Here is a 19171-nt window from a genome sequence, read left to right on the forward strand (position 1 = left end):
CTGCCTCCCAACACTTGTCAGCATTGTGCAAAGTATGAGGAGCGAAGGGAAACTCTTACTCTTCAGGAAAAAAAAGAAAAAAAAGTTGTAGCTTGAGACTCAGTTTACGTTGCTATGTAGTCATTTCGACACACAACAAAGTTCTATTGAAGTAACACATTTTTGCATTTCTCATTATCTGTTGTACATCAAACAGCCTGTTTAACTTTCTTCTTTAGATTTTAAAATGGATTCCTTTTAAAATCCTTTTTTATAGTTCTAATCTGCATAATGATGTCAGATGAACTCTTGTTTATCACAGAACTACTTTAAATTTTAGATGAAAAAGCACAAACTAGAAAGATGATTAAAGATTGACATCAGTTGGTGGCTCCTTATCTAACGATTTCTTAAACCCTTTGCTGTGGAGTGTCCATTTTTCTGCATCTACCAACTTTATCTCTGCATAAGAAATGTAGCAGAAAATACTGTTCTCTGTTGAGAACTATTCAATGGTTTATAAAATGTTAACAGAAAATCCTTGAACTTGCATAATTTTCCTTTGGTGCTACATTCCTATTGATCTTCTTTACTCTTCACAGTATATATCCTACCTTTTAAAATCCCATTTTCTTACAAATCAACAGACGCTTATTCCTGTAGCTAGTTTCAATTAATGCCAAAATAAGCAATAAGAGAACTACAATAGCAGCATCCCATTTTCAGTACATTGCTTCACGTGTTAAATGGCTATGCAAATTTTGTCCTTCACAGGTCATAAGAAACCAATCAATCAATCAATTCTTACAGTGTTCAATTTTTATTTTTAGTGGTGGCAAAACCTATCTGCAAGCCAGTGGAAGTGGATGAAAGTGATCTGGGTTTCTGATTTAAAGAAATAAGATTTTTTAGAATAAGTGTTAAATAGTAGCAGTGCTGACTATAGAATGTTTCCTTAGTTCTGTTTAAGAGAAACTGACACTTCCAATATATTATGAATACCCCAGACATTATTTTTCTAGATATGCTCTCTCCTTTGGTGTAACCTCATTTTGAAGGATATAATTTCTCTGGAATATGATACATATTCTCACAGAAAACCAAATATACATCAGTATACTTGGCAACTGCTGAAGTATTTTAGATAAACATAATTGTTTCCTCTCTAAAATTCATCAGTGGGGTCCATGAACTAGGACTGCATGATAGCTATGTCTGGACTGAGATGCAGAGGGAAAAAAGCAGGAGGAATTCAGCTTACTTGTATATGATTGCAGCTTTTTCATTTTTGTATTACAAATAGCTTAATGGTGAAGAGAACTGAGATCATTTTTCCCTAAAATGACCACAAAGGGAATCTTTTAAAAAATGAACTCTGTTGCACTTGTATTTTAATAAAAACATTATTTTTGAAGGTTTTCATTGGAAAGCTGTGACAAAAGATAAACCCACCATTTGTTATACTCCCAATGCCATTATACATTAATACTTGTAAGCATTATTTATACGAGTCATGAATAAAACGTTTGCTTAAATTCTACCTCCTGCACTCCTCGTGGTAATCTCAAGGAAAGTTAACTTTGCAATTACAGTTCTGAACATTCAGCGTCTTTGTTTTTCACTGGAGCTAAGAATGATGATCGACTTTCAAACTTCACTAACATAGTTATTTATTTGTTTGTTTGTTTATTTAATTATTAGCAAAGCATACCACAGAGGTCAAGGAAGGGATGAAAAGTCTTGACATAGAACCCTTGTTTTTAAGAAACACGGAAAAATTAAAGACATCTGCATACTTGGTGTATAAGGTCAAGTAATTATGAAACAGCTGGTGGTCTGCACAAGAGACACACCAGAAATGGTTAGCATTTATTTAGTATGCTCCTGAGAAGAAAGCTTTTAGGACATAGCCTATGTCACTAATCTCCAATAGAAACAGGCACTGACTGGAAACAGCTTTTATACATTGAAGCCATAGGCGTCAATACCTGTACAGTACTATGCTTTGCACATATAAGTACGTGAGATAACCGAGTCCAGGAAGCCATACAGCCACGGTAGCATTGCCTCTTTGGCACGGTGAAGTTAGTGCAGTGCTCTGAGCTTACATGGTTTGCCTCCTGCCAAGACCAGAGGTAACCTCAACCTCTACATGACGTTGAATTGTGCTGTGAAGGTGTACCCCTCCTTGTCATACATCCACTGACCTTAGTAATTTCCATGAGTGAGGAGCTGAACTACTCTATTATCTCCAACCTAAAGAAATCCAGGGAATGATAAGGTTTGGCTTGCAACTGAATTCCTGTTGGTATTTGTGTGGATGACTTGAGTGAAACAAGCTTCGACTAGGCTTTCAATCTATCATGATTGTCAAAAAAACCTACCATGCTGCCATAATTCCCTTTTAATTCTTTCCAGTTTACTGGCAAGTTGGTTTTTTTAAATGGAAATCCTAAGTAGGAGAAGGATGTCTGTAACAGACTTCAGCTGGAAGCAGCAAGGCTAACAAGGAGCTGAAAAGTAATTCACAACTTGATTACCTGCCTCCCTGCAAGTCCCACTGGCATCCTATGAGGTTAATATTCCACACCTTATCTGCTAGAGGTTTTAAACTGGGCATACATGAAACACAGAGGAGAAAGTCTATGCACCTTTTAAGAGTGTTTTATCATCTTATTCTGTGATAAAATACCTCCCAGCATGGACAACCCTAACTTAACTCAAGGAGCATTAGGCTGCTATAATTGGAATTGTAGATTAATCTCAGGCCTAACACTTTACCACAGCTTTCTGAGCAGATTCCTATTTGTGAAAAAACAGAAGCCTACATGAGAAAAATATATTTTAGGCTGAGAGTAGAAGGCCTTATTAAATGACTCAAGTTTTCCAGAATGAGTTTCTTTAGATTTAGATCAACTGCAAACTAGTCCCCAAACTATGTGCTTTTATATATAAGCTTCAGCAACAGAAGTCATAACAATTTTAAACTGTAAAAGCTCCACTATTAAACCATAGTATTTTCTGGCCACAAAAGGTTAGGTAAAGAAAAAATCAGGTCATATATCTATAAAAGTCAGCTGGGGGAAACATGGGAGAAGGTTCAACTTTGCTAGCTGTCTAGCTAAACAGCACTTGTATATAAAGGGTACTATTACGAGAAAGGAAATCGTTTCTATCAAGAAGTTTTGTATACTTCACCACTCACTGGGATAATTCTATTAGAAAGCAACAACCAGACAAGAATATAACAGCAAAGGAAATAAGATTTTGATCTACAAACGTGAGAAGTTGCTTTAGTACTGAAAGAAACGGTAAGCAAAAACTCAAATGACCAAATTATTTCTGAATTTGTGCGTTATGCAACTACTTGCATCCATTAACTTCTGTGGCTTGGAGATGAAAGATTATCAGCTATTTAATATTGCACAGTGCCTAAATGTTCTACATAGTGTCATGGAAGGATAATGACCCCTTATTTGTCTAATCATAGCTGCCATTTCAGAGCCCACAGTGTGATACTCCCGGTCAGCCATCCATTGACCACCCTTCACGCATCTGTACTTAATTAAAAGCACTTTTCAAGATCAAAACCTACATTTCTGCCAAAGACCCTGGGGAAGGGAAAAAGCCATAGAAAGGGTGTAGGACAAAAAGTGAGTGTATGGAATAAGGAAATCCTCTTATTTTACCTCATCAATAACATATGGTATTACTTTATCCTGCCCCGAGCGGCTGGTCTGTTGCCACTTTATTCCCAGTTTAACCACATAAAAAGCATCATAGCCATGTGCTTGAAAAGTGTTTGATTGGTTCTTGTTATTTCTAAAAGTATACCTTAAAAATAGTGGACATTAATCTTGGTAATAAAGGAAAAAATATAATTAAATTATGAAAATGGAATGCTGTTAATGGTACTAGGTAAAGAAACAACGGCTGTATGGCAACAGAAACGCAATCATTATACCGAATAGAGATTAAAATACAACAAATCTGTAAAGCTCTGTAAAAAGTTGTTGTGGGCTCAGGATATAAATCTTACATCTTAAATGGGTTCTTGCCATTTTTTTTCTGAACAAAACCCTCTGCTGGTCTCAAATATGCCAGATTTATCTTTGTTTGCCTGGCATCCTTACCTAGCAAGGTTGATCCTCTCAACACCTGACATAACTTTACAAATGCTCACAGGCTAGTGATCAGCATAGATTTCTGAGCTTTGCTGCACTCTAGCTTGATTCCCAGCTTCTGTATTGTTTAACACCCATTCCTCTACTCTGTTTTTCTGGTTTTTGGTGGGTTTTCGGGTCCTCCCCCATTTTTCTTTTCACTTGAAGCTAATCTACAGTTTGGGACCTCCTTGCTATATAACCACAGCTCAACTCCACGTTACACAGAGAGCTAAAATTTTCAGCAAACCTAGGTATGAAACACCTGAAAAAAGAAGGCTGTCTCTAGGGATTGGAAGAGGTGCTAAGCTAAGAGACTTCAAGAGGTGTTCAAGGATTACAATCTCTGTCAATGGCCATGCATGTGATAGTTGGGAAAAGCCCTTAGCTGCAAAGGCTGGTAAATGCATAGATTTGCTTTACTTGAGTGGCCCAGTCCCTATTTGGCAGATGGTGAGGTGCTAGTGCTGGGCACACATGGCCTTCTCTGGTAGAGGGACTGCTGTTCCAACCCACACAGCTTGCTGTCATCAAGTAGGCCACCCCTTGTTGGTCTGGTATCTGTGACCCCAAGCATTACAAAATAGAGACATGGGAGAAGACAGTAGGGGAAATGCTTTCTCTTATATTGACTATACAGCCATACCCTGCTATCCCCCAAGGATGTGTTGCTGAAATGTGTGATTGTCAGCAATGTGATGGGTGATGACGCAGTTTTTCAGTGAGACTGAATTCCTGATCATTAGCCTGTTTTTCCATCCTTTAGCCTTGGCTGATCTTGTTCATCTGAGGAAGATGAGGATGAAGACAATGATAAAGTTCAGAAAGATGCAGCAAGAAAGTTCCTGGTAAAAGAGGGAGTTCAGTCACACAGATGAAGCAGCTGAGATCTTCCAGGATGGTGTTCCTGAAAGCCATGCTGAAAAGACAGAGTGTTCTCCAGCTGACAATCCCGGTGCAGCTCGTCCAGCCTCTCTGCCCTCCACACTATACATACTGTCCCTCTATGTTTAAAATACATGTATTAAGTCCTCCCCAAGCATCTGCCCTCTACTTCTTACGGGAAGAGTTGCTTTGCTATCTGGCAACTTGACCGCTTCATATATGAGAGTGATGACAGCCTGCAGAGCAGGGCGACACGACTCTGAAACACCAGATTGAGAAGTAACAATTAGCAGAGGGTTCCCATTTTGTTTTAAGTGTGTTTGGCCACTGCCACAGCAATTAAATGTGAGCAAATGCTCTTTCTGAAACCTGCTTTTATTCCACTCGCCTCACTTTTATATTAATCCAGAATCTGAAGGTCTCACAAATCTGAAGGTTTCACAATTCTGCAGAGCATGTGCTGACAAGGCAGTGCCCTGGGATGCTCCAGCATCGCAATGAGTGGAGGGCTCAAGGTGGCCAGCTCCAGGACCTTATGAACATGAGACAGTGCTCAAGAGAGACCTAGAAAACAGCCCATACTTGTCTGCGAGTGATTAGTTCCTCTGATGTCTTTTGCCCAGTTCTAAACCAGATGGGATTGCAGAATGTGGCTAAAGTAGAAGTAAAGAGAGCCACGCTCAAATTATAGTTCATGAAAATCCAGACTCTCCCACTGACTACAAACATGCTTATAAGAAAAATAAAAATCGGGACATCCTCAAAGTGGTTGACTTGGAATTATGTGCAAACTATTAGCAACACACAAAAGTCTTATCCTGGATTGGCTGTAAGGAATAGTTACAATTTTTGCTGTAAATAAGGATGGAAAAAGTTGAGAGTGCAGACATGCCCGTTATTACATTCTATCTGTTGTAGGTGGATTAAGCCTTTCAAAAAACATACCCCTTTGGTCTCCTCCTTGAGGCACTTCATATGATGAATATGCTGTGTGGTATCTTGTATTTGTGTGCAATTACACCCTATTTCTCCCCTCTCAACGCGGATACCCAGATAAAACAGACAATTTTGGTCAGCAGCCGTGTGACAGAACCTGAGCGAAAGAGGAATCTTTTACAGTAACTTTTTTAACAAGAATCAGCTTGGTCTGATAAGTGAATTAAATACAAGTTTCCTTGCTGTTGGTCAGTGCTGTAGTCCTTTTATTTTTTTTATTTTACAGCTTTCAGATGAATTCCTTCTTCCTCTGTAAGATCAGGGAAGGGGTTAGGTATCAATAATATTTCTGTACTGATTAGCTTCTATACGAGGAGATGAGTGGCTCAGAAGCATTACTATAGCACAGACAAATTTGGAGCTATAAATACTGGTGTAAAACTATAGGATGTTAGAAATGAAGGAACAAGACATTCCTACTCATCCTTTTCATTTATAATCACACGGTGGAGTTAAAGAGCACAGTCCTGTGAGGTGCCGAGTGCCTCATGAAAAACGGCAACCTCCCTCCAGCCCGACTTAAGCCAGAAAGCAATCAATATCTTACTGGATCAGGTCAATTTTTGAGAAGGACTCCCATACTCTTAACGGGCTATGCTACAGCTCTCTCCACAAGGACATCATTAAGTTTAATATCATGCACTTCAAAACGCGGCATACGAGTATGAAAGCTTGAACACTCCTCAAGTGCCCATGAACTTTTGAAGATTAAACAGGAAGATACAGACAGTGCCATCAGTTTAGCCAAAACTGGTTCAGTAGGCAAAGAACATACAGCAAACTGGGTAGTTGGTGTGTTGCCTTTCCCCGAGGGACCATCTCTGAGCCCTAGAGCTGCTGTGTGACCGAGGGAGAGCGGGTACACCTCTCGTGCGGGCATCTCGTCCGCAGGCGAGTGCCGGCTGCAGCGGTGAGTGTGAGTGAAAAGGAAATGAGGGCAAGGGAGGTGAAGGGAAATAAGCAGACAAACCTCTTGGCTATGCAGAGTCTGACAAAAATCCTGAATTTTCTTCTTCAGCCGTCGTGCCCTTCTCTCAAAGCAATGACCAGGCATTGTGTCAAACACCAGAGAAAGACAGGGCACCAGGAACACGACTTAAGCAGGTTACAAACTTTACATGATATGATTAGGTTAAGAACTGTGCATCAGTAACGCACCCAGTGCTAGTCATCCTTCCCCTTTTTATCTCTTCCACTTGGACAATGACAGCTCTCTCGCATCTCTTCACACGGCCTTGTGCAAACACTGTTCACAGGATCCCATTTAGGCATAGGAACTTGGGACTTGCTCACATCTACTGATCCCTCTCCCCTCCCTCCTATTTCTCCCTCTGCAAAACCCACACCCTCTGCTGCTTGCTTCCAAATAGCAAGTCTTGGGGAAGTGTACCCATGGTGACTGAGCCACTTGAGAGAGAACACCGCACTGACTTAAAGATGGGGCCTTAGAAGTCAGATTTTTGTCAGATTTTGTACGTTCTGGTAAAAAACTTACAAGAGAATGTTAAATTAAAGTCGGAATGATTTCAAAGTAAAACCTGTTTTCAGGATCCCTTTAGTTTAATAACAATAACTAAAATACCTGTAAAAGACAGCAAACATGCCTGGGAAAAAAGTGATCTGATTTATAGCTCAGTCTCACAGCATCCCTCACCCCTAGTAGGGGACTGGAAAAGTATATAATAGCTGATATTACACCTGACAAAAAAAGGAAGGCGAGTTTTATGGGGCACAAAAAGGCTAAAATTTATAAGGCGCTGCATAGTTTGACAGCACTTAATAAACTCACAGACAAAGCATGTGCTGAGATAGTAGAAATTCTACACAAATCACCTGTTGCAGAAGCCAATGACAATGCAGCATTTCTACTTCAATAAATAAAAATAGAAAAATTCATAACAATGTGGAGCTGAACTGAAGAAATTAATATAGCAAAGCCATTTCAAAGAACACTGAAACAACAAGTATAGAGACTAGTTTGTATATAGGAAGCCCAGTGAAGCAATTCCAAATGAGCTATCTGCAGCAAACTGAACTGATGCTAAAAGATGAAGATAAAATTACAGTATCTATTGAGATCTACATTAGAGATGTCAAGAAGTTTTCTGGAGTCTGTACAATATTCTGGGAATTAAGAAAAAGATACAAACAGGCAACAGTGGGACTATGTACTTGCACTGAAAACGACAGTCCTGTAATAAAGAAGATTGCTGGTTCAAGGACAGACTGTTGCTAAACTGCAAGAACATGGGGCACACAGAAAATGCACACTGCAGGTAAAGCCAACTGTCTCTGCAGGGAAACATGAGAAAAAAACCCAGATTCATTAGTCCTGTTCTGAAAATGGTATAAAATCTCATCAGTTTTGGAAAAGATGATGTAATTTAGATTTCTTTACAAGTGAAGTAGAGGTAGTCTTTTGACAGAGTTTGGACATAGAGGTTGATGTGTGTTTTGGTTTTTTGTTTGTTTGTTTGTTTTTTTGTAAAAAACCCCCAAACTTCACAGCAGGGTGATCAGGAACTACCTTGATATGAAAAATGGCAGAAAAGTAAAATAATAAAGATGACATTCTCTTTCTCTTGGGTATTGCGAAAGCAGCGGTAACTCAGCTGTAGGCAGCAGATACTAAATCCCTGTGTTGTGAAACAAGGAGGTCACATATCTTTCCACTGTGATAGATTCAGCTGAATGCTACCTGTTTTAAGTGTAAGACAAAAAAACCAGCTGCTAGTGCTTGAAGTGGCAAATGCCAAGTTTTAAATGCATTTGAATAAAATGCTTATCTACAGATTTTTATCTAAATTTGTGTCATCTTTGCCAATTAACTTTCTGTCTTTTCCTCTCCATTTTTGAATCGACTCTGGCTCACTCCAGCCCCACTCCTTTTTTCCTTCCTCAGTAATTTGCTGTTTGCTCTGAAAAATGCCATTTCTCTCTCCTGCGTGAATCAGCTTGTGCTTCGGGACTTTGCCCCATCTCTCTCTTCTTCCTTCCCCTTTCCTCCCTGCACTCCACTGCTATCAGATGCTGGATCCTACCGGTGCTGAGTGCATACAGAGATCTGCCACTGCTCAGGGCAGGACCAGAGAAAGCACCATTGTGGGCATTCCCACGTCCCTGCCTAACCAGCTGACTTAAAAGCATAGTTTTCTTCCTCCTATCCTGCCATCTCCCTCTATTAACTTCATTGCCAGCTCCCCGCAGGCACAGGGCTACTCCTCATCTCCAGCCAGCTTCAGAGTCCATTCACGTTTCTTAAGGTAGATGCAAGCTACCTCCCAGCTCAAGCAGAGCTGGGTGAGGTGTTTTCAGAAGGACTACCTAGGCTGCCCAAATGAGAGTCATCTGGACAAAGATATAAAATTGTTGAAAGAGGAGGTTATCCCTCCAGGAAGAGCTGGTATCCTGGTCAGAAAATTTACCCCATGAAGGCTTTAACATTTTTTTTTTTGGTTTTTTTGAAGTCCCAAACTGTAAGGTCCCAAGCATCACCATCTTCTCCCTATGGCCCACCCTACACTTTTTTAACTCTTTTAATGAGTGTTTAGCTTCTAAATTTTGCCTTCCTCCTCCTGTGCATGTTACAAGGAGGAGGACCAAGCTAACCTTTCCTTCTCCTGTATCTTCGTCAGAATGGTAGCTTGCTTTTAAGGATTGTTTTCCTCTTCTTCAAAAACCAGAAAGCTTTTGCCCTGATGAGGCAAGTTTCTAGTAGGACACAACCTCTAATCTCTCTGAGAGGAGAGTACTCACCAAATTCTCGCTAACTCAAGCATGGGGATGAGGAAAAGAGAGGTCATCACTACTTTCTATGGTATTTTAGTCATAGCATGTGGGAATATACACACGTTTGCTTAATTATTAGCAAAGTGTGTGGGAATATACACACAATTGCTTAATTATTCTGTCATTGAAAACACTGATCAAGCACAGGCACAACTTTGTTAGCTCACAGTCACATTCCTTGTGTGCCTGCTACTATATTTCTACAAACAATGAAATCCTTGGGTTTGTGTATGGATTTAAAACTGAAACAGAAGGCAGTGACCATTTAAAAATACATCTATAGAAGCCTATTATGTCCGATTCCTTTTTGTACTACTGCTTCATTATTCCTTTCATGGAGATTATGAGTGTAGCACAATGATACACGTCCTGGTGATGAGATAAGCAATTGTGCTTATCTTAGTTGCACACAGTCTAGCTTAGGCTTTTTTTTTTTGGTCATTAAACTAACCATTTACAGACATGATTTCGTGGGTGTTGTTAGCCACACATACTACAGCGCTCCAGTATCTATAAATAACCAGCAGACCATGCATAATGAAATAACAAGTCTTATACTTCCCACAGAACCATTTGTAGTGCAGTTGTTTTCAGCTTAATGATTATGGGAAGTGCTCTGAGATACCGACTTTACATTTTCCATTTGGAGTTAAAGACTTAACACAATGAGGGCCCACTCCTGAAGTTGTTATTTTCATCAAGCTTTCTAGTTGCCAAAGAGGTGCATCCTCCTTTGTCAGGAAGATAAGTCAGGAATACTTTCTTTTTGTAGCTATTACAAATTCACTGATTTTCCTGAAATTAGGGTTGGCAAGAGCTTGGGCTGCGCCTTGCCTTGTGGGCATCAGGGAACTGCAAGTGGGACTAACAACTTCTGATTAAGGAGAGAGAGGCAGTGTAATGACTGTTAAGCTGTTACTTTTAAGTGGTCTCATTAGAAATGAAGGGAAAGAGTCCTCTCATCCAGGGAAAATCTGAGAGGCCAATGAAATGTCCTGGCTCCAACTGGGAGAAATAAAAAGAAAAGAAATCCATGAATTTTTGCATGCTGATAATCTGGGGAGAAAGGGGGGCAAAAAACCCCCATTAGTTTAAATTTATAAAAAGTAATTTAGGTTAAAAACTTCTTGTTTCAAGTCCCCCAAATCTTTGTGTTAAGGGTAATATCTCTGAATTAACCCCCACCCCAATGACATTTTGATGCCACAGGCTGTTTTCTTGAAGGATTTCAGCTTAGACAAATTGGATTTTTCCAGTTAATAATGTTACATATAGATCCTTAAACAACTCTAAATCCCAGCTTCCTGTTTTTATCTGCCTACGCAGCACAGCTATTTGGAAGAACTTTGGATATTAAAGCATTCTTTTTCTTTTTTTTTTTTTTTTTTCCCCTCCTTTTTGTTTTTTTTTCCCTGCACCAGCAATAAAATCCACTGAGTTAAGCATTTTGGAGAAGGGAAAACCAAGCCAATAGAAAGAGACATCAGTAAACATTTAATTAGAAGGAGAGGCTGTCTTCCCTAATTAGGTACCGTTGTTTTGATTGGAGATGTTCTCCTTCTTGGTGTCTGAAGTCTTTCCCAAACCGTGCAGACACTGAGCAACTTGCATCTCCTTGCGGCTCTGGTTAGCAAGGCAAGGGTTTGTTGCAGTTGCTGAAGAGCACGGCAGTATTTCTGTCTAGTAATCCCTTTTTCTGCTTTTCTGGGCCAGTGGAAAGACAGGCCCTGTGGAAAGGCATCCCGAGGGGCTGGATCTTGTGGCTGCCATTGCCAGCCTCTTCTACCTCTTACTGCAGCTGAGCAACCAACCACATTTATTGCCGTATGTTGTTTTTGTCCAAGTATCAGCTCTGTTTCTGATGGAGAATGAATCTCTCGCTAAGATTTTAACTACCTTTTCAACACTTTTTCTCCACAGCTTGCATTTCAGTTCCATGAGGGTTTTAATTAACATATGAAGAAGGAATAAGACTCTATTTCCTCCTTCTACTCTTTGAACATTTTTTTCCATCTCTTTATAATTGTGCCTTAATTTTGTGAATTTTATTTTTTGTTTGTTTGTTTTACATTTCACTTATTTCTGTCCTTTCCTGGAGAGCTGGTATCTACTTATCTTATTGCTGCCTATTCCTGTTTTTTGACTGTACTTTTTCCACTGCATTTCTTGATTCTTTCCATTTATCTTTTAGAAGTAGTAACACGGTCTTCTGGTTTCTGATCTATGCAATAACTCAAGTCTACCTTCCTTCCACTGCTCAGCTTTAAAAGTTGCTTTTTTAAAGGGGTGGGTAAGGAAATAAAACAGCTATATTACTCTTTTACAAACTTTCCAAATAAGAATAAAAATGGTGATAATAAAATAAAGAAAAAAAGGATAGATTAATTGTAACTGTCCAAAAATGCAGCTCAATAGATCTGAACAGACTTTGCTTTGGAAATGGTGGGGAAAATAATGTTTAAAAAGGAGAGTGAAGACAAAAATATTCACACAACCTTCCAGTAGTGAAAGAGGAGGAACATGAGGGTTTTAAGACTCTCTTCCTGCCCCACTTACAAGGAATTAAACTTCAGTAGATTTTTGAAGAGCTCTTCTCTTAAACAACCTAGATGACACTGAAAAGAGTCCAACAAATCCAGTTTTCTCAGTTTAAGTAATGCTGCACAGCTGCTGAAAATTAATGAGAAGAAAAAAAAACAACTCCCACTTACCTACTGTTTCTTATTTGATATCACTAGGCCAAAGTCCTCTACTGTTCATGCTAACACATACATTTCATGATGAAAATAGTCCAAGAAAATTTCTTACCTGATTCATGTCAAAGATGTGAAACACCTGCTCAACATACATGTTTGCCTGAGGGTTCATATCATGTAAACCCAGTATTTTCTTAAACTCATGGAGAGTAAGTTGCCCAGAGGGGCATTGCTTCATAAATTTCTGGTACCACTGACTGTTTTCTATTGCAGCAAAATCATCAGCTGATTCCCCAGCACCCATAGCACTGTCTGCCCTTCCTCTCCGTCCACGCTGCACTGTTTGCCTTTGCGCAGTGCTCGTATGTTCCCTGGCTCACCTCCAGCTAGAATTCAACCACAAACTAGGAGCTGCAAAACTACGATAAACCTCTTAAAGATCCCTGCAGATCTGGATTAGGTAAAATTAGAAATTCCACGTGATAATCCTTCGTGACCTGTTTGAATGCAAGCAGGCTTGTCAATAGGTGGGTCCTTCTCTGTGGCTACCTCGATGCGTTCCCAGGGCTCAGCCTGCTTCTGCAGGGGCTCTCTTGAAGACAAAACATGACATTTGTGGTTGTGTTGCGCAAGATCCTGTGTCAGGTGTGCAGATACCACAGAGATATCACTCTTGCTAAACTTACAGTGCTTTGCACTAAAAATGCCTTGGCTAAGATGACTTTGAATCCTTCCCAAACTGTGAAGTGGTGTTGCTGTGCTTTGTTTGGAAAGCTTTGCATTCAGCCCCTTGGAAAACAGGGAGAATCATAAACCCTGCAAAATACTAATGATGCGTATGGTGACTCTGGTGTGTGCCAGTAAGTGTTCATTCAGCTGAAGGAAGATAATACATAGACAGACCATACAGCATCATGATACTAGCATTGAAAACAAATGTTCTGATAATCTCTCACAGGAAACATCAGGTTATTTAAATACAAAACCTGGTGAAATCCACACACCAGAACCTGAAGAAAGGATATAAATCAGAGCTAGTGAAATTCAGGAAGGGAACTTCTTAACTGAAGGCAGACTGTTCATGACTCTCCACTTAAAAGTACCTACTTTCAGTTTGACTTAGCATCCTGTCTAAGCCAAGCATGTGATAAATACTTTTCATATAATCTTAAGGTAAAAAGAACTAGGAACATGTCCTTATGTATATCATTCTGAAACAGTAAGAGCATGTGGAGGCACTAAAAAGTAATCATATTGCTTCATTTGCATAATCTACTTAACACACACGTTCTGTTCACACAGTCTTAGTGATCGGTTTTCAGATAATACAGTGATAGAAATTTGAATATTTAAAGCATGGCACTTTCAGTTTCATAGAAACTGAAAGCTGATAGAGGCACCTTCAGCAATTTCAGGTTCAGGGAGAAGCTGGCAACACACCAAAGTCTGTTGTTTGCTTGGAATCTCACTTCCTAAACGCCAAATATGTGCTGCAAGAGATTAGATCCCAAGTTCTTTTCCTCATCCAGTAATGTCGAAGATCTGGCGGTGATTTTTACCATCATGGCAGTAGACAAAATCTGATCCTCCAACAGAAGAAAAATAACATATAGATTTCAGGAAAAAAAAAAAAAGAAAAGAATGAAAACTTACCCTGCAATATTCAACTTCGAAATATAATTGTTCAGACTGCCTTGCCCACTGCAGTGCAGTAATGACTTTTTGCATCTCTAAATGTTATGCCACTTCAGAACCTTGACTCACGCATAGTTTCTTTCACAAACTGACTAAAAATGTCTGCTTATTCGGTTAAAAAAGAGTTAAATACTTTTCACAGACCAAATCAGGTAGGTTGTTATTCTACTGAAGTATAAGGGAGGGCAGAGTGATTTGGTTCATCTAACTTGCGAAGAGCTGAGTCATCTTGAAATAAGATCCTTTGGCTCTGCTAAGCATGGAAAGGAGTATTGAGCTGGATTTATGTATTAAGATCAGAATGCGGAAGACAAATGCTTTTTGATTGTACTACAGATAAGTCATGCTCTTGTTAGAGAAGTGTTGATAAAGTCAGGGTGATCAAGAACGGTATGAGGATACTATTACTGAGAAAGCCCATACCAAGCCATAAAAATCCCATATGTATTACTCTTGGCAAGCTGGTATGCCAACATCTCATTCTTCTTCTTACATAAATTGGTTCCCTATGCCAGCCTGAAGCCCCACAGAATGACTTCACAGGAAACATACTTTACAACAGATAAATATACACATCATATCAAACTAAACAGACATGGTGTGAATCCCAAAGAGGAAGCTTATGAAATCCTGGCATGTGGCTTGAGAGGTCCTGGTCCTCATTTGCCACAGGCTTTTCAGTGAGGCTCTCACAAGGCTTTATTCAAGGCAAGAGAAAAATAAGACTAAGCTACAGCTTATCTAGTTGCTATGTGTTGTATCTGAATCTTGTAGTTTTACTGTTGCCATTTCATTAAAAATTATACTGTTGCTATTTCATAAAAAATAGACTTTTTTTTCTATTATTAAAAAGGAAAAAAGCAAAACATTCAGGTAAAACATTTTGGTTAATTTGATTTATTTTTTTAAGTGTTTAAGCCTTTCCAGCCACTAAATTATAGAAATAGCTTGGAAAAGGAGAAAAACTTGCCAGCATTTTACCTGGGAGTAGATGCCACGTTCTTCATATTATTTCCAGCTGCAAAAGGATACAGACCATACGATCCCAGCTCTATGACTATTCTAAATGTGCTATTCCAGTCCAGCCTTCTAAATAACTTTTCCTGGGCTTATTGCTGCAACAGCTCAATTAAGAAAATATACAATAAAATCTGTGCCTCAGATTACAGTAGCTAATGGAGGATTGTTACAACATCTTGCAGAACTGGAAATAAATATCAGATCTTTAGTGGGAGCTCATTATTAAATAATGAAGTTATAAGCCTAGCATAAGCAGTTTTATAGTGGATTTTATGAAGCCCTAAAGGCAAAGTCATTGTTTAATTTCATTAAAATGGGGGGAAGACTTCCAAACGGATAAAACATTGAAACATCGAAACATCTTTTTCAGTCTAACATGGAACATTAATTAAACAAGCTCTTCTGGGAACAGCAAAACAAAAGCCTAGATTTGTACAGACTCTGTCTTTTGTCCCCTAAATCTCTGCATCCTGGTACCCCAGCTCCACCCTGTATCCTCACCAGGCAAAAGGAAACAAGTGCCTGATTATTTTGCCAGCCAGCTGTTGCCTTAAACAATGAATAAAAGCTGAATTCTGCATGAGTGGGGCATTCACTCTGGGTGTGTCCCTGCTACCCAGCTGCAAATTTTTATGAAAAGTTTAGGAACTAATTAGCTGAAATGCCTGCTCTGTGAAATTTCATTGAAATATGCCAATTAATTAAAAAGTTATGGGGAAACAGGGGAAGGGGTTCAGAGATTGATGGATAGGACTATGTAACAGTCAAACTCTGATGCATGTAAACCTGAGAAGTTTAAGGCGTATGTCTTAATATTCATCAGATAACTTGAGCAAGCTACTCCCTGGGTGCTAAGCTATTTGTACAGGGAGGGAGGCCTTGCAATTAGAAACTTGTAAAAAACCAAGCAACCAAAAGTCATCCCCCCCACTCCAAGCCCCGCAAAAAACCACCCCCACCCCCAAAAGCTCCCCACCATTTTGGTTTAGAGCTCTTTCCCTGTTTAGACAGGTTCCAGGTTCACCTAAGACTTGTCTTCATACAGAGTGACTAGCTACATTTGGAAAATATTTTTTCCTTACAGAAAGGTACTCAACCTAGATATAGAAGAGTATTCTTCACAACTGTAACATGTTGGATTGTAATGCTTGAAGTATATAAAAATAAATGCCAGCATCTATATGCACATTCTCAATACTAATAAGTAATACAAACACGTGAAGAAAACTGTTACAGTTTTGATGACAAAAACTATAAATAGTAGAGAAACCTGAATGGGCTAAGGTGGTAAACAGCAACTGTGCCCTGAAAGCTTGTATTTAATTTATTCTGCACTGTCTGCCTGTACTGGATGCATCATTTACTGAGTACAATAGATATTTTCAAACATATAGACCAATATCAGCAGTAGTGGCAAGTTCTAGGCATTTCTGTTGGTGCAAAACTATTTGAAGGGTACTTCCTTCTTCTCTCTCCCCACCCTCAGTTATCTCATGGCAAACACTGAATTTCCCTATGCCTGTGGTTGGTCCTGCACCGGTATGCTATCATCTTGACAGAAGCCTGATTTTCAGGAAGTGTTTATTGCACCTTCCAGTTTTCAGAAAAGTAACTAAAACTAGCTGCAGGCTCAACTTTCTGAAACATCCTCAAGTCACTAGTTGCTTTGAAAGTATTTTTCTAAAATAAATTTTGGAAATACTTCCAAATATTTTTCAAGAGCACTGAAACGTCAAGGACTTTTTGCGGTACACATTAAAGCTCAACTGAAAAAGCTCTTAGATGAGCTCATATACTGTCCATGCGTGTTACCCAAGAAAGTTAGCATTGACGATGCTTTACTGGGAACATAATGGCTCGATTTATTAGTGGAAAAGAACACAGTAAGTTGACAATCTCTGCCAGTCAGATTCCATGTTTATGGACTAGAAGTTCGCTCATCATCTGTAATTAGCACATTTATTGAGTTAAGTGATGCTACTTAATCAAATTCCCGTATATTTAACCATGTGGTAATTGGCAGGGGGAAGAAAAGAGCATGGGAAGAGCATGATTTTATAGGAACAGTACTTGAAGATTATGCAAGAAAGAGTTACATAATACCAAAAAAGCAAGCTGAATTGGAGGTGGGGGTGTGTGTGGAAATACACATAGCAAGAAAATGGTGTAACAAAGGTACTGACTCTGGGAATTCTTAGTCTGCTGGACACCATACAAGAAAGGTTGGATGTAAAAACACACACGGTACCTTATACTCTCAGCATTTTCCGAAACAAATGTAATTCAGTTCATAATAAAGAAGAGAAAGGCCATTTCTGGAAATTGAAACTGTCTGGAGTAGTTCTGGCTACAATTTGGACCAGTTTTAACCTGCCACTAAAGTAACTCGTGTAATGTAGTAACACATTTTTCATTACATCTCTGAATTCATTGAGATCAATGGCATGGGTGGAGAACACTAATGCTTTTTTTTTTTAAAAAAAAAAAAAAAAAGTTTTTATACCATGATGGGCCCATCTGTTCTATTAGCTGGAAGCAGACTTTGATTGTGTAATATTGACAATTCAGCCTAAACCTTATTTCAGTCAAGGACAACCTCTTTTGTAGGAGTTACAGATGACTCTCCACTTCTTTTGTAGCATTTGATAGAAAGTGTTATTTTGGCTTAAGGGGAAAATAACAAGGCACAGTCTTCGGGATGGGTCTCATGGCTAGAAGGAACCTGTATGAACACCAAGTTGGAAGAACATGAGACAGCAATGCAACTAACAGCTGCTGGATGCCTTTGGGATGACCTAGGATGTTAAGCAGTAAAATTGGGAAGATGGATCAAAACCAGACAGATGTGTCTGTGAAAAAGGGGGATTGACTGATACCAAACTAAGCCACAGAAGGTGCTCGGAATGAATCCGGCAATATTTTATTTGGTGACAGAAGGAATCATGTTGTGTCTATGTTGCATATTCTTAAAGCATTAATACTCATGGATCCAGCCAAACACTTATTGCTTTAAAAAAGATTTTTCAAGCAGAGCTATATAAATAAAACTTCCAATTATTAACACACACTGAAAATAATGATAAAAATCTGGGTTTCAAAGATGAGAAACTATTCAACATGTATTAGAATGACTGTATGCAATTTTCAAAATGGCAAAATGTACTGGGAACAGAGCATTCAAAATTGTTTGCCTGCCACTCATGTTTATTTGCCTGTAGTTTTCTATTGAATCACCTCTGAATCACTTCCATTACCTCTGACTAGTCAGCATTGCCAGCCCTCTGAGACATGTTGCTGAGTGCATCAAATGATACAGCCATAAGAAAGCCAAGAAGAATGAATTCTTACCTTATTCATGTCAAATGTGTGAAATACTTGTTCAACATAGTTGTTAGCTTCTGGAGTAAGTCCGTGTAGATCCAGGACGTGTTTAAATTCATGCAGACAAAGTTGTCCAGATGGGCACTCCTTCATAAATTTTGTGTACCAATGGTGAATTTCCATAGCATTAATGTCATCTGCTGATCCAGCAGCACCCATAGCATCAAGCATACCAGGTAACCTTTTTCAGTACTTATTCATCCAAATGTTCACTCTTGCTTCCCAACAACAATCATTCAAACACCAGCTCTGCCTTTGAGAGCTACTTTAAACCTCTTACAGATCACTACCAATATAGACTAAGTAAATATAGCACCCTAGCAAGATTACTGGCTACCAGTTTTAGTGCACCATGGTTTTATCAGCTGATTACAGTCTTTGTGCAGTCAGTTTGCAGAGCCTCAGCAGGGCATGAGGACTGATTATGCTGATTCTCATCTTGCATTGGCATCTGTGGTGCTAAAGCTACGTAAACTGGATGAATATTGAATAAGCAACACACCGGGACTTTGAGAGCAGTTTCTAAACCTTTGTTTTAATAATTCACAAGGATTTTAACTAAACCTT

The 19171-nt window shown here is 39.1% G+C and overlaps 1 protein-coding gene across 2 annotated transcripts in view; it reads right to left on the reverse strand.

Annotated features, from left to right (window-relative positions):
* Nucleotides 1-18870, reverse strand: part of GUCA1C (guanylate cyclase activator 1C) — a 36455-nt gene extending 17585 nt beyond the window's left edge. Inside the window, exon 1 of one of the 2 annotated variants that reach the window (XM_030020445.2) lies at nt 18572-18870. In XM_030020445.2, coding sequence (XP_029876305.1) covers nt 18572-18775 — 204 coding nt within the window. In that variant the 5' untranslated portion in view covers nt 18776-18870. Of the gene's footprint in view, nt 1-12620; nt 12909-18571 lie in introns of those variants that run through there. The other variant, XM_030020446.2, reaches the window with a different exon arrangement.
* Nucleotides 18871-19171: the final 301 nt, after the last annotated feature.

This window comes from Aquila chrysaetos, chromosome 7, assembly GCF_900496995.4.
Source record: "Aquila chrysaetos chrysaetos chromosome 7, bAquChr1.4, whole genome shotgun sequence".
Taxonomy (NCBI): domain Eukaryota; kingdom Metazoa; phylum Chordata; class Aves; order Accipitriformes; family Accipitridae; genus Aquila; species Aquila chrysaetos.